Source organism: Dipodomys spectabilis, unplaced genomic scaffold (genome assembly GCF_019054845.1).
Source record: "Dipodomys spectabilis isolate Male_0828 unplaced genomic scaffold, ASM1905484v1 ptg000043l, whole genome shotgun sequence".
NCBI classification, from domain to species: Eukaryota; Metazoa; Chordata; class Mammalia; order Rodentia; family Heteromyidae; genus Dipodomys; species Dipodomys spectabilis.
In genome coordinates, this window is record NW_024870720.1 from 12164264 (window position 1) to 12190160 (window position 25897).

The following is a 25897-nucleotide window of genomic DNA, read 5'->3' on the forward strand; positions in this document are numbered from 1 at the left end:
CTCTGGGCCTGGGCGCTGCCCCTGAAGCTCTTCAGCTCAAGGTGAGCACTCTACCACTTAAGCCACAGAACCACTTCTTGTTTTCTGGTGGTTATTTGGAGATAAAAGTCTTACTGATGTTCCCACCTGACCTGGCTTTGAACTGTGATCCACAGATCTCAGCCTCCTGAGTAGCTAGGATTACAGGTGTGAACCACTGGGGCCCAACCTAAACTTCTATGACACAATATTTCTGAGTTGAATTTTTGTTTTCCTTGTCTTGCAATGTATACTACTTGTTACTATTTAGTCTCTAAGTGACTTTCTGGGTAATTTTTATTTTTGAGTTTGAAAAGGTTTGTTTTGATAAGTAATGTGATTCCTTCTTTCCTTTCACCTCAACCTTTGAGTTAATATACAAAATCAATGTGTGTGTGTGTGTGTGTGTGTGTGTGTGCATATATATCCCTTATTTTAAAGTGATTTTGCATCTCTGGGCCTCAAATTATTCATACTACTTCCCTTTTTTAATTCAGGGAGATGATCCAAGTGATAGCTTGAAGTTTCCTGGGCTTTTAATATATGTCATCATTGTTTATGACATTCTAATATAAGTATATGCTGATCAGTACCATTATCATGGTCTCTTCTGTATAGAGGAAATAAAGATTGAGGCCACTTCACCCAAGAAAACAGAAAAGATAGGGTCAGATGCAAGTAGAAAACCTTCATGAATTTTTCCATTCACTCTATAACAATAAACTTTGCCCTGTTTTGTGTCTTTCTCTTGTTTCCTTATTTTTATGTTGGATGGATTCCCCTTTTTATAAATTTATAGTAGCAACATGGCTTTATTCTTTATTATGACCTTTGTGCTTAGTCCAACAACCCTTGTCTGAGATCCCTTGATCAGTAGATAATTCCTTGGAGAACACTCCTATTTTTATATTTCATCATTTTTGAGTCATGTATATACTCATTATGTGTTTGTGAACCAGCTTCTCTTGTCTGTCTATCCACTGTCTACTGTCTATCCACAAAGTTTAAGATTAGCATGCCAGGAGACATGGCCCAATGAAAAGTAACTAACATTGGGTAGGGTAATCTTCCTCAGGGTGAAGACTGTGGGATGAACTCTACTACAATTGCTTTACTCTTAAGAGCAGACCAATAGAACTTAACTGAAATGGCATGAATATTTCATAAGGAACAGTGATGATACACTCATCTCATATGTATTAAAATGGATGAAAAATAAAATATAAATGTGAACTAGAACTATGTTTCTTTTTTCTATTCTTTTTTTTTTTTTTTTGTCAGTCATGGGGCTTGAACTCTGAGCCTGGGCCCTGTCCCTCAACTCTTCAGCTCAAGGCTAGTGCTCTGCCACTTGAGCCACAGAACCACTTTCGGTTTTCTGGTGGTTTATTGGAGATAAGAGTCTCAAGGACTTTCCTACCCAAGATGGCTTTGAACTACGATCCTCAAATCTCAGCCCCCTGAGTAGCTAAGATTACAGGCATGAGCCACTAGCACCCAGCTACAGAACTGTGTTTCCTGTGTGTGTGTGTGTGTGTGTGTGTGTGTGTGTGTGTGTGTGTGTGTGATTCCTTTTGGATGAAGGGAATGTACTGTATTTTTGCTAACATTAAAGCCTGCTGTTGGCAAAGGCAGATAATAGAGACTCACTTTTCAGGCTTACTGTGGAGTTTTCTTCAAACTCATTCTATAAAATGAATAGATCGATTCATTTGCCTTAAACCCATAACTATTTTCCCTAATCTAATCCTAGATAATGAATTTTTAGCAAATTAGTTCTTAGGGCAAAATAGTAAATGACTAACCATATTGTATCAGCATTCCATACTAGAAACTTTGGAGAGCTCTGTCAAAAGCTCAAGAAAATAGGCTACTATACACATTTTTCATACTAAGTGATAGAACAAGATAACAAAGTATTTTTCCTAATGTGTAAAGGAAGAATACTTTATAAAAGGCAAGGTTTTTCAACCTTGACAAGAGACAATTTTCAACTGTGACTGTTTTGAGCCAGCAAATCCTTTGTCGTGGGGGGCTCATTAGGTCAAGAGGACTTTTGACCTCTGTGCACAAAAGCCTATTACCACTACCCTAGTTATGACAGCCATATCTATCGTCAGACACTGCTAAATATAGACTAAAGAGGGAAGGTTCTCTGACATTAAAATTACATATCTAAAATAGAATGGTATCTTTATCTCAGAAAAGAATGACTTAGTTATTATAATGATTTTCTCCAATCTTTACTCATATTTACATTCACAAAGTATATTCTTTTGGAGGAGTTTCCTGAGTACTAGTGATTTAATAACCTTTCTTGCCTTTCCTCAACGAATCAAATTCTATCATGCTTGAATTAGCCTGACCAATTTCATTAGCAATCTCACACGGCTAATCCCATTAATTTACTTCAGTGTCACAGAATTCCCTGTAGCCCATAGTTTTGAAACGTGTTGCACTTCTCTCAAGAAGAAACTTGCATAAGTGAGAAAACTGGTTGAATACATCTAATTCTTCCAGATGCAGCCCTGAAAGAAAAAGTAATTTCAATGCTCTTAGCACTAAATACACACACACACACACACACACACACACACCACAGACATACACACACAATATTTTCTTAAAAAAAAACAAATCTATCTTCTTTAGAGTACTTGTTCTTTAATCTGGTGAAGAGTTAGTATGAAATTTGTGTAGTAGAACAACGTAACAGCTATTAATCCACTTGTTTTTTTACATGAAAGTAGAATCTATCCAAATGAGGTTGTAGATTTCCTTATATTCAAATTTCCCTGGTAAGATGTATGTGAAGTAAGGGATAGTAGGTACAAATTATCTATAATAGTCAATACTTTCTGCAACATGAAATCTCTAGATTCTGTTCTAGTGGATTAGTGTATCTCATTAGTTGCTGGGAGAACCAAAGGTAGTAATAGATATGAGATGGTTGTGAAAAGTAGATATCATACCATACAACAAGAGAGATTGTTACTCTGAGTGGTTCACTGTGAGCAGAGTAAGGAGATGTTGTGTTTAAGTGGAATTTAAGCGTTGCTATACTGTCCTTCTGTCCACCCTTATTACTACCATGATCATTATCTTCAAAAGCCTTTTGAACAAAATTCTTAATCATGTATCTATATATATACTTATATATGTATACACACACATTATATATACATATAGACCCAAACCTATATATGTGTTTCATCATGTTACAGTTTCTAACACATTCTTTTGCTAAAAGCTAACACTCTACCACTTGAGTGATGGCTCTACCTTTTGGTTTTTTGGTGGTGCTTAATTAAAGATAAGAGTCTCAGTGACTTTCCTGCCTGGGCCAGCTTTGAACCACAATCCTCAGATCTCAGCCTCCTGAGTAACTAGGCTTCAGGCATGCACCACCAGCAACTAGCTTTCTAACATACTTTCAACCTTCATATTTGCAATAAGGAAGTAAAATGATATTTTTATATTTATTTTTAAAATGAGGCATCTGAAATGAAACAAATAAAATGAGTTTCCTGTAGTTACATAGCTCTTCATGTGGGAGATATTAAAGTTAAGGTGTTTTGAAATTTAAGGTTTAGAATCTGTTCAATTCATTTTCTTCCAAACAGATGTCATTTTCTTAAAATTTAAGGAGGATATAAATGAAGCAGTAGTAATTGAGAAGGGATTGTTTTCATACACATACTCACACAGGTGTGTATGCATCTATGTGTGCATGCACCCATATAAAGTTTGTATGTATGAAGGTAAGATTAAACAAGGTTTCAGATTTGTAAATGAAATAGTTGTGATCAGTTGTACAAAGCAAAAATTCTTATGACTGAGTAACAAAAAGCATGCCTTTCATATATTACAAGATAGTTTCCAAGTAAATTGTGAACATGTAGTTGCATATGTTGTTTAAGGGACTGAATTTATCCTCCAGAAGATTTTTCAAAAATGCATGCATATATACATATATATGTATATACAGACATATATATACATATATATGTATCAGTTGAGGGATATCTAGCTGGGATGCAGTTTGCCCAGTTTGCCCAGATGTAAGGCTCATGATTTGAGTCAGTGATTCTGTATGATTCATATGCCACTTCCGTACAGATGTTGTGCAAGATTCATGAGTATTTGCTAAGCCACTCACAAAGTCACTATCGACATGTAAGTGTCCTTTAAAAGAAAAATGGAGCCTTTTGTTTTTATTATGTGGGGATCCATATCTTAAAGACTTTATGATTACACTGCAGCCAATTTATTTTCTCTTAATGGGCAATTGTACTTTGTATTAATAGAGTTCTTTAAAATAGACAATAACTAAAGCACTAGATAATCACCATCATCCCTCCCCTGTAGCTTGATCTATTTATCGAGCCCAAATCTTCCTGTCTCTCGCTGCCAGGGAAAACCCAGTTAGGAAAAAAAAATCACAAAATGTTCTGTTCTAACCTTTTGCAGAAGGTGAGGAAACACACTCTCAAGTACAAATCCGATGCCAAATTTTACCAACTCCTTATACACAGCAGGAGTAACATAAAAAAGAAACTGTTGATCACTTATACCACTGATGTTAATCTTCAGGCCAAAGTAAACATCTCCACCTACATGTGCTTTGCAACTGCTTTCCGTGACTCACAGATACAGAAAATGAAAATGGATAATCTTTATGCATCAAAGAAAGATGTATTAATTTTTAAAAGTGTACTTGCTGCTTGAAAAACACCACCCTCTCCCTTAAGTGAATCTGTTTTTAGTTGTTTTTCTTTTTTAATCAAATTTCCTACTATAAAATGAAACTGTAAGCATACCGTCCAAGAGTGATTACTTTTTGTAAACTGGTTATTTCCTTCCATATTACTACCTTTAAGTCTTTAAATTCAATTATAGACCAAGCATGGTGGCTCACACCTGTAACCTGGACCATGATTGAAGGCCAGCAGGAGGCCAAAGTTAGTGACAGATCATCTCAACTAATAAGCTGGGCATGGTGACATGTATCTGTCATCCCAGATCTGGGAGGTGTAAATAGGGGAGTCGTGGTCCAGGCCAACTTAGCCAAAACAGGAAAGCCAATTCAAAAAAAAAAAAAATGCAAAAAGGACTAGGGACATGGCTCAAGTAATAAAGTGTATTGAATCGGTGGGTGTAGAAAAAAACGAAACTCACCAAAAGCTGTTAAGTAAAGCAGAAAGAGAACAGAGAAGGAGCTCTGTATGATTAAAGGCCTGCATATGCATGTGTGCTCAAATGATAATCTCTTTGAAAACGTAGCATGTATACACTAAAAGACAAAACATGACAGAAATAACGGGAAGGTAAAAGGGTCCTGTCTGGGCTACGGATACCAGTAGGAGGCACAAGGGTAAGTAGAGAAGGTGAAGGAAAGTAAAAATGGCCAACAGACTTTATGTACACAGGTGAAAATAGAACAATGATGCTTATCAAGATTGTTTAGGAAGGGAGGAGGAAGATGACAGAGAGTGACAAGGATGAGTCAAGTTTCGGTACATTGTATGTTGTAGGGACATGTCAAAATAGACTGATGCTGATTAATATATGGGAGAATACAACAGTAACAAAACATAAAGATTCTACTTGTACATATCTAACAAGGGAGGGAGCTGTAGAACGGCTCAAGTAGGAAAGTACTTCCCCAGCAAGCAAAAGAAGGTCTTGAGTTCAAAACTCAGTACGACCACAAAAAGATTTAGTCATGTATAATTGTGCTGTATTGCTTATACACACACTCATGCATCGTTCTGGTACTTCATCCTATCATTTGACTTATACCCGGAGGTATAAAATCCAACCTACTCACAAGTATCTACCAGGTTCTTCAGGCATCTACAGTACTACATGCTGTCAGATTCTTAAGTAAAGACCTTAGATAACTATGACAGTAAAATTCCTTTCTGGCTTCCTTTATTTCCCAGGATTATACACTCACCATGTACTTCCAGCAGTCTTGGAAAGACAAAAGGCTCTCTTATTCTGGAATCCCACTAAACCTTACCCTGGACAACAGGGTGGCTGACCAACTCTGGGTTCCTGACACCTACTTTCTGAATGACAAGAAGTCATTTGTACATGGAGTGACAGTGAAAAACCGAATGATCCGACTGCATCCTGATGGGACTGTTCTCTATGGACTCCGGTAAGTGGCCCAATGCATGCTGCTGTCGTTCTAGCTCTACAGTGGGGAGTGGGTAAGGGAGAGAGAAGCAGTTTAGGTGTTTCATATGCATACTAAACTTCTATTAAAAATGATAATATCTCCAATAATATTTGAGTTCAGCATGGGCAGGAATGTACAAGAACATTTTTGCCTCTGATTTCCAACTATTAGCTTATTTTAGCATATATATGTATATATATATACATATATATATACATATATATATATATATGTCACCAAGTCACCAAGATTGTTCCAAGTTGCAGGGATAGCTATTAAATTATGACAAGGAAGTAAGTGTTTTGAAGAAATTGGAAAACATTATTGTGGCAAGTTTGAGAAAAATCCATGTATTAGTTTTTAAACTATTCTATTTAATCTTTTTTATTTAGGTTTGTGATTCATATTACATTAATTTTGCATTTTTCACGAAGTATGAGTAGAGGTTCTATACTTTCCCATATAGCTACCCACTAATTCAGGTGTCAGTTATTAAAAATATTTTCTATGTTTAAAAATTCATTTGCAGTTTTGCCGAACATATCTAAGCTATGACCTGTATTTAGAGGATATGTAGAGGTCTTTAAATTTTTGCAATTCTCTTTAAAAAAATAGATGACAGGTATACAATATATGCACCCAATTTTCTTACTATTCTGGTGATATTATTGGCTCCCTAAAATTGTTTCATTTACTATGAACACAAAGCTAAAACTCTATCGATGGTGCAAAAATCTACAATTAATATCTATAAGCTTGACAAAATCCCTAAGAAACATGGAAGTGAAAAATATCTCAGAGACAAAATTTATAATCTTAACTTAGTGGTTGGTTATTTGATTGAGAAATCTGGTCTTCATTTATACAGTAAAATTGGATCATCTTTCTTGGCAAAATGATCGTTAGAAATTTTCCACTGGTTCAGTTACAATCTGAACTCTAGTTACAATCTGATCTAAATGTGTTGTGGAAAAATCATGAAATAAAGCAACATCTCTTTTGACCATACTGATAACAATTACAGACAAAAATGTACTAATAGTGATTGGTAATTGATTCATAGTGATGGTTCATATGCTGGAATGACTCAGACTTTTTGTTGTTTATCCAACTTATATCAAGTATCTAGTCTAGAAAAGTAATTCCACAACCAATCTTAATATCCTAATCAACAGCTATTTTTACAAGTTAACTGATTACTCAAGAGTGCATACAAATAATTTTTTAAAGTTTGAAACAAAGGGCAACTATATTTTTTACAAGAATGAAGGTCAAATTGTTAGTTTACAAGATTATACTATAAGAATTTCCAAGTTATTTTCAGTGTCTACCAATGGGAATCGAATCATAGAAAGAAATAACATATTAGAGACTCACTAAGAGTCTCTAATAGACTCACACATCTTAGAAAATCAATCTTAGAGCATCCTAAGTCTGAATTCACCTCATTCTACAACTGGGAAACTGAAGCATAGAAGGACATAAAGACTTATCTAGGATCACAATAACATAATGACAAAAGAGGAACTAAGTTTTTTTAAAAAAATGTTTTTTATTGTGAAAATACTATACAGAGGGGTTACCGTTACGTGAGCAAAGTAATGACTATATTTCTTATCAAGCATTGTTGCCTCCTCCTTTGTTTTTCCCCTACTATCCCTTCCCTCCCACTTCCTCAACTACACCTGCCCCCCAGCCTAAATGGTAAGGTTCATTTTTCGACATAAGGTCTTGACTAAGTTTAATTATCCTGACTAGAATAGCTGCATTTTTTTCCTTTCTGTTGTCTTCTAACATCTCTTTCCAATTTGTACAAGACTGCCTTTTCCTCTTCAGAGACAAACTATGGTCTATGTAGCTTAGTCTATGGACCTAATAGGACCATCCAAATAGAAACAGAAACTATGCATCTAGCATGTGGACTCTGGTGTACTTTTTAAAATTTTTATTATGAAAATACCGTACAGAGGAGTTACAATTACATGGGCAAGATAATGAGCACATTTCTTATCAAGCATTGTTACTTCCTCTGGTGTACTTTTTGTGGCACCCACTTTCTCCATAAATGTCTCATATCAGATCTGATACATTCCCTTCTTCCCTACCGCCTTCACCATAGCCTCTTCCCTCACAAGCTGTGGTTTGCCATTCCCTAGAAACTATGGTATCTTGGAGAGAGCATAAGATAGAAAAGAGAATGCATAATATCTGCAGTCAGGGGAATGAAGTTGGTTTTGACTGGTTGGCCTGGAACAAATTAAGTAACTTTGCTAAGATTTCTTTTTTATCTAGAATACCTCAATACCTCCCAAATTCATTATTGAGATCTTTAAAATAATAGGCAAGAGCAGCCTGGGAATATGGCTTAGTAGTAGAATGCTTGCCTAGCACGCATGAAACCCTAGGTTCCATTCCTCAGTACCACATAAATAGAAACAGTGCCCAGGCCCTGAGTTCAAGCCCCAGGACTGGCTAAAAAATGATAATAAAAAATAATATATAAGAGAATATATAGCAAGTCCTAAATTTTCTCATTGTGAGTTTTATAGCCCTATTATTAGATATTGAAAAAAAACTGCATTCTGAGGGTGGCTCTCTAGCTCTCAGGGGGTACTAATGATCAGAATATAGATATATTTGACCAATTAAGAAGATACTCATTGAGGATTTAGTATGTGCACCATTTACTAATTTGGTTCCTGGGCAATTTGTCATATGGAAGAATGGAAAGCAATTGAAATGGACACTTGTGAGCTCACCAGTTTGCATCCCCCAGCCAGCTTAAAGAAAACCTTAAGTTGACCTTAAAGGCAAAGGATTGGACAACATTAAGCCTAAACTCCCTTCTGAGCCTAAATTCAATTATTTCTATCTTTCTGTGTCTTAAAAGTGTGCTCATGTTTAATGGCTCTAATGTAGCATTTCCTAGTTGTAGAAATTAAAATCTGTAACTTCTTTTGATAAGAGCCTTTTAAAGAATAGCTATCATTTATCATTCCTAAACACACAGAGTAGAAAATCCTCATTCTACAATGTGTGATTTGACATCTTTATAGTTGAACAGTCCCTACTTTAGATGGGAGAAATCAGGAGAATAAAATTGATGGACATCCTCCTTTCCATAAGTCCAGCTAATGATCATTGTGAATGAGGTCACCCATTACTGAGTAGTGTTTAACAATGACAGGATCCATGAGATTTTCCGAATGCGGCCCCAAACCCCTTTGACCAGGTATTCCACAATCATACGAACATGTTAAACAAAGTCCAATATTTCCTATATTCAAATTCAGTCTGAGGTGCTTCAAGTTCATTTATAGAAAATCACAAGTATAGAGCAGGTTGTACTGTATCTTGGTGAACTATCAGATTTGACACTCAAGTGATGATGGTACCCTGGCCTGCACGAACTCCCCAATAACAGAAGAGTGTCGACTGGAGATTGGAACTTCGGAGAAAACACAGTCCTGTGCAACAGGTGTCTATCTTGGCAGAGAGAGGTCATTCCTTGTGCCCTTTCCTATTTATTGAGGTTCCTCTACTGTGTGGCAAAATGCACTCATCCATGGGAAGTCTGAAACCACTGAAATTTTCTACTTTATTTATGCAGGGCTCCAACTATAGGACTATGCTGTAACTCAGGCTATGCTATAACTTGTGTAAGGAGAGTGGGGCTTTCATCCCGTGAGCTCTCTACCCTTTCTCAATCAAAAGTAAGGACTCAATCTTGCATATCAAAAAATCCATAAAATTTCCCCTGGCTTTCCCCTCCTCCTTTCCTTTCACTGGAAAGGAAACACATTGTCTTCTTTCTAAGGCTAATCTCTCCCCCCAGTGTGTTTTCTCCTACTGCTGCAACTACCTTTCTGTTTTAGTTCTCCTGTACTTCAGTCTTCAGGCTCATCTCTCTACTGAACCTTCATGCTAGTGTTCTTTCAACATGAAAGTTCATGGAAGCTTTGGTTTTCTCTACTTTGGCACCCCTGCACCCTCCTCCATCTCGTTTCCCCATTCCCAATCAATGAAGCCCTACATAGTATGCTGCTTTCTTTGTTTTATTCTCCCCACCCCCTTTTTATGTGGTACTAATGTTTGGATTCGCGGCCTCATACTGGACTCACTTTCTCAGCTAGCACTCTACCACTGTATTTTGCTGGTTACTCTGGAGACAGTCTTGGGGACTTTTCTTCCTGAACTGGCTTTCAACCTCATTCCTCTCGATCTCAGCCTCCTAAGTAGCTAGGATTGCAGGAGTGAGCCTGTGGCACCCAACTCATAATATGATTTTCTTAAAATGCCTCTGTCCAAAATTACCAAAGTCATCGCCAATGTCTATCAAGTTATACTCTTGTCTTCTCCAAATATCTCTAGAGTGATCATTGACTTGGAATAATTTTTGAATTGCTTTTGTTCTTGGTTAGCTGTCTCATCACTGCCTTTTCTTTTGTCTCTAACTTGTACAATAGAAGGTATGACACACTAAACCATTTGACAGCCTCGAATACAAAAAAGAAATTTAAACCACTGAGCTTCAGAAAAAATGAAAGATTTGTAATTGTTCACTAAACATTTCAATCTAGGTGCCTTGAAGTTTCTCCTGACATGACACTTAGTTCATATCATTTGTTTTCTCCCAAAGCAGATCTTCCTTCAAAGCATCTCCATCCTCATTGGCAGGGACGAGCTGTGAAACATCTATGTCTCTTGTGCCTGAGACTGAATCTCTTGTCTAAAGCTTGCTCTATCTCATCTATCTTCTCTACTTCTAGACCATGTCTGTCACTAAGTTAATGCTGTCAATATCTGTCACTTCCTGGCCAGTTTTCCTTCTACAATTTTGTTCCTTCTTATCACTGTCATCTGTTTTTCCTATAGAGTATGCTAGATCATATCACTCTCCCCAAACACAAAAATATTAATGTCTTCAAAGCCCTCATCAAATTGACTTCAGTCGTACATCTGTAATATAAGATACTCTACTTATTTCTCAAAACATGTCAAAAGAATTTCAACCCCCAATGTGTCCTAAATAAGTTGCTCCCTGAAATTCTAATTTAATGGGCTACCCTATAAATTATTTCTCTGAAATTTAAGTTCATTGAGACCACTTATATTTTCTATGTAACACTATAGCCATAGTGAAATGTCTTACTGTATCTTCCCCTAAATATCCTTTCCTCTAACACTTTATCCCATTTACTCCTTTTATCGTTTTTGAACTATTTTATTATTATCTTTAAGTAGTTGCACAAAGAAGTTATAATTTAACAAAGCAGTTTATGAATAAATTATATCTTGTCACCCCTTTCAACATTCTCACTCATCCTTCCCCTACCTATTCCTTCCCTCACTTTTTTTAATTTTTTAGGTTATACATTGGATTCTTGTCTGCATTTTCTCCCTCCTCTCTTCATTTTTCCACCCTTTCCCTTTAATCCCACCCCTTCCAAGTCCCCAACTTCCTGGTGCTTGTTTTATTGAACCTTTACCTTGCCTTTCTAAGGAATTATACTATTTGACTTCTCGATTGAATCTACAATATTTTAGTTAATACACTTTTTATGCTTGCATACCACCCAATGAATTTATTCCTTATAAGTTTGTAAGCTAAATCAAATTTCAGCCTTGAGCTGATGAGCTGAGGGACAGTGCTCAGGCCCAGAGTCAAGACAGATTTTCCCATACTACCTTGGAGGATCAGCTGTCTTGTCTTGGTCTTTATGATCAAGTAAAAAGCAGAGGCAATTATCTTGATAATACAGATCCAAAAAAATTTTTTAATACACACCAGTATTGATTTTAAAGCAGTTTTGTGGTCCTAAATATTTCATCAGACACCCTGAAAAAAATTCTTTCTCTCTCCTATAGACTCAGCCTGCAAAGAGCAGTCACAAAAACAAATATACAAAAAAAAGCCACTAGTACTTGCATTTAAAAAGGCCCCAGTTCTAGCAGCAAAAAGAAAAAGATACAAACAAAAACAACCATCTGTTTTTACTCATTTCTCCCATTTTATGATACTTCTCTCTCTTTTATATAAAATATTATCCATCTAAGTGTGCTAGCCATGCCTTTTATCCCAATTCTTGGGAGGCTGAGGCAGAAAGATCTCAAGATGGAGACCACTAGCCTTTGGGGCTACATAAAAAAAGCCTTTCTTAGCAAAAGAAAATTCTGGTTCCTAATGATATTAAAATGCTTATTACTTTATGCTACTAAATATATATAGATATTAGAACATATTACATCAGGAACATGGAGGTGAATTATTTTAAGTTACATTTTATAATTTAGTTTAGAAATAATCCCTTCCATATGATTGAAGTACATTTTGTTTGCATTTTGCATGTGTCAAATTTGGTTTGAATGTATTTCAAAATTATATAAAATATTTACATGATTCTCATGTAGATCTGTGAAACCAAACAAGTTTTAACCTTCTTTGCTGCCCCAACCCTCTCCCATTCCATTCTTCTACCCATACACAACCATTTTCACTCTTGGGTGATTTCTCTTGCATTTTATCAGACACTTGAGTACAGTTGCATCTCTTCCTTTGTGTAGAAGGTATCACAGCCTGCCATCTGATATGTAGGGTAAAGTCTCTCTAAGTGTTGAGAGCAGGATTTAACCCACATCTACCACTGCAAGTCTCTGCTCTTAGCCTTTACACAAGAATCCTTAAGAATCCTGATGCTCATTTCCAGGAAGAAAGTTGTCTGTGCATAAGACTTCATTGCTTCCTATTATAGAAATGCAAACAATACAGAAGGCACACAGCATAATTGGGAATAGCGCTTCAAAGAGCAGAAGCCTTAGTAAACATCACAACTTTGTGGGGATCTCTAACATATTTTAATGAGTACAAATTCCAGTGAGAAACTTTGGAGCTTTAGGTTTCAGGCACGTCTAATATTCACTAGACAACTGTGACTTGATGTGCATCTGAAGAAATCCCTTGCTATATTTGCTTTGCTTAGCTCTATTCTGAATTGATTTTTTTGATATTTTTGACAGTGCCTGACTATGGGTTATATGTGAGAGTAAAATCAATGGTTACATGTATTGAATGTAAAAGAAAGAGTTTCCCATACTACCTTGGAGGATCAGCTGTCTTGTCTTGGTCTTTATGATCAAGTAAAAAGCAGAGGCAATTATCTTGATAATACAGATCCAAAAAAATTTTTTAATACACACCAGTATTGATTTTAAAGCAGTTTTGTGGTCCTAAATATTTCATCAGACACCCTGAAAAAAATTCTTTCTCTCTCCTATAGACTCAGCCTGCATAGAGCAGTCACAATTACATCCACGAGTCCAGTCCCGATTACACACAGCTCACTGTGAGATACACTGGAAAGAGCATATTGGGGACTTGATTGTAGAGAACAAATTTGTGGGCTGATACAGTGTTTGCAGAGTACTGGCTGGTATTGACAAATGCACCTTGTAAGAGAAAGAAACTTGTTATTTCGAGTGAAAAGGATCAAAAACAGACCGTGCATAAAGAATAGGTAACTCAGTTTATTAGGAAAATGCCTGCATACTCTCTTTACAATTCCACTAAAGGGCTGTGTTGCTATTCCTCTCACGGTTTAGGCTACTTGTATTTTAGAGTTTCATCAGTCAACTAGAGACAGCTATTTAAAAGGTTCTCTGGTGAAGAAAGCCTTGCTATTTTTGCTTAAAGTTTCTTTTGAATGTTCTTTATTCTTCTATGTATGTGGGAAAAGGAATGACTGAATCCTGCTTCCTAGCATCTTATATTTTTATAAATAGGCATTGGGACAATTTCAAATACTTAATGAATGATTGGAATAATTATGCAGTTATTATAGCTATCATGTAACCACGTAATTTGTAGAATTAATCATTATGATAAATTGTCCTTAATAAAATTAAATTTGAAGATTAAACAACACCATTGACCAAAAATATTTTTAAAAGAACTAAATATCAGCCAAGCATGGTGGTTTGTATCTAAACCCTAGACAAATAGTTAATGAGACTACCATTGCAATCAATAAAAATTGGGTGATGTGTGCCTGTCACCCCAGCTATGTGAGAAGTATTGATATAAGAATTAGATCCCAAAATGTCCTGGACATAAATAGGAAAGTCTAAATGAAAAAAAAGAAAGATAAAATTGCTAGGAACTTGGCTCAAGTATTAGTGTACCTGCTTATCAAGAAGCAGGGCCTTGAATTGAAAGCCTGGTATGATCAAAAAGAGAAAGAGCCACAGGAATGCAATTTAAGTATCTAGTAGAAACATAACACAGGGAGAAAAGACAACAGAAAAGTCATAAAGAAGAAACAGTACAAAAAATAATAATACTGGTACATGAAAGGGCTAGAAGCATGCCTCGTTACTTCCTTGTCTGAGTTCAAACTTCAGTCCCATAAAAAGCAAGAACGCCAGCAGTACACTTAGATAACACATGCTACTTATATAATAATGATTGTTACCAAAATAAATAATATAAGTTCTCTTTGCCTATTTTTCACAGCATCAGGTTTAAGCTAGGCTTCCTATAGTAATGTTCCATGTTTGTAAAACTTTCACCTGAAAAACAGCATTTGACTGTATTGTGATTTTTCTAATTTTGTATGTCAAAGAGAGGCCTTGGAATGTTTCTCCAACTTTGAATTCCATTGTGGGCTGTGAATTACACATAGTACTAAGCCTGGAATGTCCTTTCTCATTGTGAAGTCTATGACACTGTATAACATCCAGACACAGAAGCACTGATGCAGCGTTCTGAAACATTCCATCATTATGGAAGTGCTAATTTACTTCAGACTCAAACAGAAAAGTCACAAAAGCTCTCAAGAAGAGCATGTGCCACTGAAATACATTTGAACACATTTTTTAAATTTTTTAATGTTTTTTTATTGTGCAAATACCATACAGAGGGGTTACAGTTACCTGAGCAAGGTAATGTACATTTCTTATCAAACATCGTTGCCTCCTCCTTTGTTTCCCCTTCCCATCCCTACCTTCCTATCTCCTTCCTCACCCCATCCCCAAGTTGTAAGCTTCGTTTGTCGACATAGCATCTTGTACATTTCATTGTTGCAATGGGTCCACCTGTATCCCTATTTGAACAATATGTTTTTTCCCTTCCCCTCCCAAATTATACCAACATCAACTACAGTGAAAACAGAGGTTAAAGCTAGAGTTTTAGAAGAAATGTTGACTTCTTTTTGCCTGTCAACCTGAGTAATCTAATCGAGATTGACAGATGTCTTTACAATAAGCCTCATGTTGCTTTGTTAATGTAAAAGAAGTAATGGAGAAATGACTCCAATATTTACTGGAACTAGTACTTCAACCTCCTGACATTTCAACTTGCAAAACACACTTTTGAAAAGGAAAAAAATATATTGTCCTCAATGAGCCTCTTATTTTCTTCCTTTGCTCAGAAACAATGAATGTTGTATAGCCAAAGAGAACAGGTATTATTCCAAGACAAAGAGCATTATATTAAGGAACAGCACTGTATGTCATGAATCTGTATCTGCTTCTCTGTGTCTCCTAGGACAACATTGGGTTTATCTTTCCAAAATCTTTTTTTATTAATAAAGACACATATATAGCCCTGGAGATCAAGCCAACTCATAAGAAAACTACAGTGAGAGTTCTACCCATTTTTCTTAGAGTCGTAGGGTAGTGGCAAAATCTTAAACCACAACAAGAAGAAAAACTAATGTACGTGCTGTTTTTAATATGCTTTTCAAAAACCCTCAAACTTATGTGAAGCTGCTTAAGGCAGAGTTATATTTTCTTTTTCTCCGTGAACATCAAAGTATTAGTGAAGGCAGAACGTATTGTTCTAGAAACAGAACAACAGATTGCTTTGAAAATTCAGGTTATTGCATTTCTGTGACAAAGGTAGAATCCTGAGGATGATGGTTGGGAAGGGATATGTGTTATTTATATGTTCCTATCCTCTCAAAGTACCCAGCACAAAACAAAGGAATTTCATCCCTTCCACTTCAAAAATATTTTCTTCTCCAGCACAATGGACAAAGGGACTGCCAGCTTTTCAATGTTTTGTAAAAATATTGGAGATATGAAAAGGCCAGGCTTAACAGCACAAAAGGGAAAAGAAAAAAAACAGAGGGAAAAAAAATAGAATTAATAATGAATTGTTAAGGGATGGTAGGGGAAAAACAAAGGAGGGGCTCGATAGGAAATGTACTCATTACCTGACTCATGTAACTGTAACCGTCTCTGCAGTATCTTTACAATAAAAATATATATTTAAAAGAAAAAATAATGAATTGTTATTAGTAATTAATGACACTAAATTACTGCCACAAGTCACTTGCACATTTAACAACAATCACAAAACTCAAAACTATTTTGAAAGGGTATCTGCTGGCTTTGCTCACAGATTCCTTAGTCAAAAGAACATCCCTTAAGACCATTGTCATCCTCTGTTTCCTTCTGAGTTCTGTTCCTATGCCTCAACTGAACTTCTGTTCTATCCTGCAGTCTATCCTGCACTATTTCAGCATATCATGGACCTATGCAGGACTTGTAAACTCCCAGTTATCCATCAAGTCCATATGGCTCTTCAGTCTTGCAATACTTCTTGATTAGATCTTATGTTGTTTTCATTTAAAATTTGCCTATGGATGGGGCCTTCTTTTTCTTAAATTATCAGAGAGATTCTTATTTTCAAGTCTCTAGACATTCCAATTCTTTTCGTATCATTAGGAAAAAAATGTTTTCCTTATTTTTAACTATCTACAACTTAAAAGTCATGGGTAGATTTCCTCTTAAGAGTTAAAAGTATGTTCAGCTATGAGGATTAGAAACACAATATTATAGACAATGCCTTTTACATTTTATCATAAGAAAAGCATTTACATGAGTGTTTTAATACTATTTCCCTCAGAAATCATCAATACTTTTGGACTTATAATATTTTCAAATCTCTTGTATAGGAATCTCACTTGAACCCCAGGCCATATGCTTAAATATGCAAAGTGACAGCAAATTGTTCCTTGATTGTCACTAGGACTGACGAAGTTAAAAACTAATTTGTGAACAATATTTCTACTCAAACATTTAGCTCAGAACACATGCACAAGTAATTTTCTTTTGTTTCATAAGACAACTTATAATAAGACAACTTATAAATGCAAGCTTGTAGCAAAGAAGCTCATGAATGCTTCTTATCACCTCAATGGAGCCATTATTAAAGAATCTAAACTTATTTCTGTATGTGACAGCTCTAAATTCAGAAAGTATACATATTAACTAACCTAAGTCAGAAAAAGTTAAGCAAGAGCACAAAGCCCTGAGTTCAAGCCCCAGTACCAGCACACACATACACACACACACACACACACACACACACACACACACACACACGACTTAGATTTGTTCTGTATTACTTCCAAAACAGATGAAAGATTGAAGCCCAACAAGGGAGCCTTTCAAAGAACATATCAGTCCCATTTGTGTAACTCATTGAATCTAACAGTGGGGAAAAGTTTCCCATAAAAAAATTTTCTTGGGCTGGGAAGATGGCTCAGTGGTAGAGTGCTTGCCTTGCATGCATGAGGCCCTGCGTTCCATTCCTCAGCACCACATAAGCAGAAAATGCCAGAAGTGGTGCTGTGGTTCAAGTGATAGAGTGCTAGACTTGAGCTGAAGAGCTGAGGGACAGTGCTCAGGCCCACACAACCAACAACAACAAAAAATTCTTCTATAGAACTATTAAAGAAAAATGAATCAGTGCCTTGTCATATATGTTTCTTTAGAGCTAGATAAATGGGTAGAAAGGAGGAATCTTGAGCTTTGGAATCAGATGAACCAGCTACACCCTTCTGGGTGGTATGCCTGAAGATCATTTACTCTACTCCATCTTTTGGCGCCCAAACACCACTTCACTTGTAAAATATGTAAAGTGATAGCCATCTCCGAGTCTTACAAGGACTGTTATATACGACATGAAAGTAGTGTTTTATTTTGTTTTACTCTTACTCATCTCTCAGAGCTTCTATGAGTGAAAGTACTTTGAGTGCTGTACCTGAGTATAAAGTGTAATAAGTGCATTATAAGGTATATAATAAGTCCAAGTTGCTATAGAGCTAATGGAAAAATATCCACAGCAATTAAAAGCAAGGCTATTGGTCGAAAATAATCTTGAACTGAATCATCTGGCTGTACAACAAATCATCTATATGACCTTTGACATATCAACCAAACTTTCTATTGCCACTCATTATTTTATCAATAAAGCATACTTGTCGAAATGCATTGAAGATGACTAGCAAAATGCCTGTCACCTAGTAAACATGCCATAAATAGTAACTGTGTCTATTCTTACATTTTACTCTGTGAGTTGAAAGCCTATCTCTTTAATACGTCATTCTACTTCCTGGGGAGGTTCTGCTACTTTGAAGATTAAATGGACAGCCCTTTCTTGACTTTATACAATCACATAGATTACCTTTGATGATATCGTTCACATCCCTGAGAATCTCTCCAGGTCTGTTCAAAGTAGACAATGAAGAGGAATTTCTTTTTTTTCTATGACCTGAGTTTTTTCTTGTAATTAGATTAGTGGGGCCAGAGAAGAATGAAGGCATTATCCTGGCTCAGGAAACTCTGTTATTGCTCATTATTTTCAAGTATTATGTACTTTTATCTTTTATGTCACAGGATAATTCTGCACCAAAGAAACTGTATGTGCTTCAAATATAAAGCCATTTTTATTCAACCCATATAAAAAGGGCAATGAGGAATGCCATTTTTAGAGAAAGATTTAGGAAAAAAATGTCTTTAAAGATCAACCTCCTTTTTTCTTTTATCTAGAAATACACAGGCTAAATGAGATGCCCAGAGATTTAGTTTCGGCTAAGAAGCTTAAGAAAATTAGTAACCATGGCTGAATATTGCATTCATGGTTAAATGTAGACAAAGTACAGTATAATGAATTGCTTTGTTCCAGGTTGCACTTTTATGTTCTGTTTTATCTTCACCTTTATTGTCAAGAACAAAATTCTACAACTTCATGACTAAAAGAATGATTGGCTATCTTCTTAAGTCACTTACTTTATTTCCTGTGGATAGTTTACTAGTTCTCAAAAGCTTTAATGAAGCATAAAGAGATGATCGTGAACTAATTAGTCCACATTGTGCATACTGAAGATGATGTACAACAATGTCCAGTTAAATAGTCCATCTCTTGAACAAAACAAGATATTTATGGAATAAAAACAGTCAATTCTGGAATATCTCAGGGACTTTCTCCCCTGTAAAGACATATTTAGGAAAATCACTCAAACGTTCATTAATGTGTGTTCATTAATAGTGCCATTTCCTAATGGTGCAATATCCTTTTTCTAACTCTATTATAGACATAAAAAGCTGGCACTGGGATCCAGTCTATACTCTGAATTACTGCACATATGCCAGGAGTTTGGGGTCATTTACAAAGAAAAGATCACTGATTCAAGTTAAAGTACTGGAAATTAAGTAGCTATCGAGTTCTCCTCTATTAGTCACAGCCCCAACAGATACCTGGAGCAGAGCAAAGCATCTTCTTTATTTTCCTTCCACTCTAAATGTAAAAGAGAGAGAAGGGTCCTCATTGATATAGAAAGTCTTTGGTAAGAATAATAAAACTTAAAGTAGGAATGAGTCTAGAATATGTCAATCCAATTAGTCTCTGATAGACTAACGCTTGAGAACAGGAGCTCCAAGGTGAGCATGGCCCTGCTTATTTCAATGGGCCTGCTCTCAAGAGTTGGCAGTCAGGATTAAGAAGTGATCATCGTAAGTGATAAGATATAGTAAGATTTTCCCATGACCAACTGGATATCTCTGGCCAACATGCTCAAACTTTCTCAGCTTTAATTTTATTCTCTGAAAAGTGGAAATTACAAAGTTACTATATTAAGATCCCATTCCATTGAATTAGCATCTTAAAATGTTATATATTTGAAAAGAAAATATTTCTGACAAAGTGATGTTCATATTAAAGATGAGAGTATTGCAGAGTACTTATATCATAAGACAAAATAAAGAGTATGAAAATCAAAGTGATCATTTGTCCTCCTAACACTTTTCTTACTCTTGCCATTCTAATCCAAGTCAAGCTCTGAGGACTTGGTTATTTGACTGTTTTTTAATTAACTTTGGTTTTGTTATTTCTTTGGGGTTTTATGTATTTTTGCTGCTAGGAGGACTTTGTGTTCATTTGCCATAAAATCTGCAAATTGCCTTTTTTTGCAATTTTTGTTCATTTGAGCTTTCTAATTTGTTTCAAAATGTCTTACTAAGTCCTATACAGTTTTGGATGGAAGCTAATAGTTATGATAGCAATAATGACTGCTATTTACCAAAGATATTAACTGTGAAGCATTATTGCAATTTTATTTAAGACATACTCCAGTTCCAAATGTGCACCACTTCCTTTTGCAACAGATGAGGAAACTAGACCTTACAGAGGTTAGATAGCTTATCCAAAGACACTGGCAAACACATGAATTTGCCAGAACAGAATCTGGTTTTATATTGGAATCTCACACCATTGCATGGTAATCAGATAATTATATGTCTCAGAGAATATAGAAAAATAATTTGCTAACTGTATTGTTGGCCTTTTTTTGGCTTAATTGATTGTTAAACTGTTGACTAATATTTTCATTTGGAATTGTTGGGACTCACATAGAAAGTCTTGGTAAAGCTCTTGTTTATTAAGAGGTATTATTAACCAGTTTATAGAACTTGTCTAAAACCAACCATTTGCAAATTATTCTAGTCATACAGTTGTATTGGAATGCTTATTTAACCTTACTCATAATTCATAATTCTTAGTTAAACAATACAAAACTCTGCAAATTAAAAATATTTAAATGTTTTAAATCAAAATCTCATTGCTCAGTGAATATTTTAGGAGACTATATCAAAAAATAGCATTTTTTATTATTCTCTTTCTATATATTTATAAATAAAATATTAGAAATGGAAACTACTCAAAGACCATTGTATGTTTTTGTTACCATTGATTCTATTTCATAGTACACAAAAATTGAATAAAATATAAACACATTCTTTTTCAGCACCTAAGGAGCAAATATCAAGGATAAGACTACTTAGGTTAGATATATTCCAATTACATATATTATACCCCTATTCCAAACCCACACACAGACTCAAGAATTAAACTAACTTCATCTCTTTGCTCAAGTATTCCAGAGTGACTTGACAATGTTTATAGTATAGGTTTTCTGCATGTCTAGAATTTAATTGATTTTTCCAATCTCAGTAGGAATGAGACAATAAAAAATAAAACTTATAAAAACTGAATCATCAAAACAAGCAAAACAAAATTAAAATCAATTAAGATATTTTTAACTTCCATGGATATTAGTTATTTCTAAATCTGTAGATAAGAGGTATTTCCTGGAGCCCCAAAGACCAAGAAAATGCAATTATGTATTTTCATCTGAAAAATTTAAACCTACTGAGATAGGCTCTAGCTAAGGATTTTACATTTATCTAAAAATATAAATATGATATTGTAATTCTCCTAAATAAGAGTCTGGCCAATTTAGGGTGAAGTGACAAAGCATGTCTTCACATTTTAAATAGTCTTCATATGTGCTAAGTCTCAGAACTAAAAATGATGGCTAGATTACTGTTATGTTGTTTGTTTATTATTTATATCATTGGTCATTTACAGATGTGTAATTATTGCCATGTGTTCTAAAAATCAATACTCACTGATATTTACAGAAAGCATGACTAATAGTTGGTGTTGCTTACTCTTACTTCTATTACTTTTAACTTGCTTTTCACATTATTTTTCTTCTTGCTGCAGTGTGAGCTGAGACTATGGCTTATATACAGAGAAATACATACATTTCATATTTATGAAATATGAGACTTTCGTATCAGACTTTCAGTGGCTGTAGAATTCTATTCTCAAAGGTATTTTTACTCAGAGCTTTGGAGATTCATTTTTAGTACCTTTTAAATTAAGATCAGCAATAATCATCATCACAGTAAAACCACATTTCTCTGTATTACGTTTTAGGATTTTTGACCATTAATGTAACTTGATGTCAGGTTTCTTGCTTCAATTCTTAAAATTAGTTGGTATCCTGGGATATTTTGTTCCAATTTAAAACTCATAGAATCCAGGTATAGATGACTCATGCCTGTCATCCTACTTAGAAGGCAGAAATTGGAGGATGGTAATTCAAGGACAGCTGTGGCAAAAAAGCTGATGAGATTCCGTTTCACTCAATAAGTGGGCAGTATATATCTGCCAGCCCAGCCATCCCCAAGGAATAGTTAGGAGGACTGGGTCTAAGTCAAACCCCAGGCAAAAACACAAGGCCTTCCTTAAAAATAACTAAAGCTAAAAGAGATGTGACACTGCTCAAGTCATAGAGTTCCTGCCTAGGAAGAATAAGGCCCTTAATTAAAACCCAAATATTACCCATAAAAAGAAGTTATGTGAGTTATTAATTCTGCTACGTTCTCAGTTATTGTATTTTCAAATATTGGTTGATGGCCATTACCCATATTTGTGTCTTCGTTGGAGCTTCTGGATCATTTAATTCGTATTTCTTCATTTTTCTTTTTTGTGAAAGTCATTTTTCTTTTTCATTTTAGAAACTGAGTTGTTAAAGAATCACATTCTTTTTTTTTTACAATCTATCACTTATTACTTTTGTTTTGTTGTGAAAATACAGTACAGAAGAATTACAATTACATGAGCAAGATGAGTACATTTCTTATCAAGCATTATTGCCTCCTCCTTTGTTTCCCTTTACCATCTGTGCCCTCCCATCGCCCCCACCACCCCACCCTCCCACCCCCGCCAAAGTTGTAAAGTTCATTTTTCAACATAATGACTTGTATATCTCATTGTTGCAATGGGTCCACCTGTATCCCTACTTAAACTATTTTTTTTCCTTTCCCCTCCCCAAATTATTCCAACCTCAAATACAGTGAAAACAGGGGTTATACCGTGGGGAAGGGACATACAAAGCATTAAAGAAATCATCTAATAAATATGTTAGAAACAATAGCAAGAAAAAAAAACCATTTGAGTCCTTATCTTGGGGTTCATTTGCCTAACATCAACTTATCTGACCATTTCTGCTTGTCTCAGACATATACTAGTTATTGCAAGTAAGGGAAACTATGAGAGCTATGTTTCTTTGGGCTTGGCCTATTTCACTTAATATAAGTTTTTCTAAGTCTTTCCATTCCCTAACAAATGGGGCAATGTCATTCTTTCTGATAGAGGCATAGAATTCCATTGTGTATATATACCACATTTTCTTGATCCATTTATTATTTTTGAACTGAATTCTGCCCCTAAGTTTAATTATTCACATTTTATTAAAAATTACACTTTTTTTCAATTGTGTCATATGTGCCATCTGGCTCTTCATTTGAAGTTTTAATGGCAATAGCCATGATTTTTAATAGGATCTTTTATTTTTAATTTACTTTTTATTTTATTGATATCTTTTATTTCATTAGAAACATTTTACTAACATATAGGAATCATATATGTTTATATAGTATAAAGCAATAATTCATTATATATACAGTATATATAATTACCAAATCAAGATAGTTTTACTTGGAACTACTAATTATATATATCCCAAAGGTCATTAAGGTGACAATGGCTAGGAATGTGGATGCTAGACTTTGATGCTTGCATTTTCAGTCTAGCTCCATCCCTTACTATCTTTTTTTTTTTTTTTTTGGTTGGTCTTGAGCCTTGAACTCTGGGCCTGGGCACTGTCCCTCAGCTCTTCAACTCAAGGCTAGTGCTCTATCACCTGAGCCACAGCGCCACTTCCAGTTTTCTGAGTCGTTTATTGGAGAAAAGGGTCTCATGGAGTCTTCTCCCCAGGCTGGCTTTGAACCATGATCCTCAGATCTCAGCTACCTGAGTAGCTAGGATTACAGGCATGAGCCCCAGCCACCGGGCTCTTACTATCTTTTTGCTTGTCAATATTTCTTAATCTATGTCTTGCATATTATAACCTGTAAGAAGAAGAAAATAATAAAAGTATCTCACAGAGTTGTCAGAAGAATGAGAAATCTATGTACAGCATTGAGTATAGGACCTTGGACATGGTTTGTGCTTATGAATAGCTGCTATTGTCATAATTATTATGATGATGATTGTATTCCCTCGAGGGTAAGATTTCATGATATTTGTTTTCTCTTGTGTTTGCTAAATTTTGCTAAATGGCTCATCTTCCAAATGAGCTTTTCCCCTCAGGCATAGTGGTTGTAATCACCTCGCAGTTGGGTAGGCCCGCAGAAGCTTCATGCCAAACTTAGGGGGAGGAGGAATGGCTTTGTGAATCTCTTAGTCAGCTCCACTTAGTTCAGGGTTCCAACGGTAACGAGGACGTTCTAGACATTTCTTTGACTACAGTATGGTACATACTGCATCACAAGCTAGAGCAGCAATGCAATAAAAAACATAGAACTTGAGAACCCAAAAGACATAATTTGAGCTCCTGTTTTTGCATGGAACCCTATGAATAGAGATACAGATCATTTTGCCCCCCCCCCCAAAAAAAAAAGTAAATGGAAGATACTCAGGTATGTTAATGGATCCGTGTATGAAATTTCCATAGCTAGCCCAGAAAAATCATCGGAAAATTTTCTAGCTATTTCTTTGGGAGGTGGTAATAACCAGTGTTACTGTGAGTGACTACTAAGGATGGCTTCTAAATTGCAAGATAATACAAGGCAGGAAATCATGGGCAGAGAGTTTCATGGTTTCCTTCTCCAGAAAAATGAAGTCTGAAATAAAGAGTTAAAGCTGTTTGTTTGTTTTGGTGCTGGTTCTGAGGCTTGAACTCAGGGACTGGTCATTGTCCCTGAATTTTTTTTAAATTAATTAATTTATTTGTCAGTCATGGGGCTTGAACTCTGGGCCTGGGTGCTGTTCCTGTGCTCTTCAGCTCAAGGGGAGAGCTCTGCCTCTTAAGTCACAGCACCACTTGCAGTTTTCTGGTGGTTAATTGTAGATAAGAGTCTCACGGACTTTCTTGCCCAGATCTCAGCCTCCTGAGTAGCTAGGATTATAAGCGAGAACCACCTACGCTTGGCCCCTGAGCTTTTTTTGTTCAAGGATAACTCAACTTTCAGTTTTTGACTTGGTTTGGTTTTGGTTTTGGTTGCTTAATTGGCAATAAGAGTCCCATGGCCTTCCCTGCCTGAGCCGGCTTTAAACCACAATCCTCAGACCTCAGCTTTCTGAGTAGCTAAAATAAAATTTAAAATAAGATAAAACCTTATTTATTGGCATGGTGAAAGCATTCAATGTAAATATTGTCGTAATTATTCTGTTTCGTCCTTCTTACAATTTTCCTGCTACCTTTTGTATATAATACAAAAGTTGTTGCAAAAGTTATACTTGCTTTTACTTTTCTATCCATATTATTACTTCTATGGTTCAGATCAAGAAAGGGGAGTGATTAAATACTGATGATTAACATGAGGCAAATAAGTTGCTTTGACATTTTAAAATAATATTAATTAAATTTTTATCAGTGAACTAATTTGCTAGTGCTGTAGTAGAACAGATTCTAGGATAATAGTTTAGATCTATTTGCACACATGTATATGTGTGTATATGTGTATGCTTGATTACATGCTAAACCTCAACACATAAAC

General features: G+C 35.5%; 1 protein-coding gene across 2 annotated transcripts in view; it reads left to right on the forward strand.

The window, feature by feature from the left end:
* Positions 1-25897, forward strand: part of Gabrb1 (gamma-aminobutyric acid type A receptor subunit beta1) — a 308684-nt gene that overhangs the window by 114344 nt on the left and 168443 nt on the right. For both annotated transcript variants that reach the window (XM_042678275.1, XM_042678276.1), the window contains exon 4: positions 5964-6184. In XM_042678275.1, coding sequence (XP_042534209.1) covers positions 5964-6184 — 221 coding nt within the window. The remainder of the gene's footprint in view (positions 1-5963; positions 6185-25897) is intronic.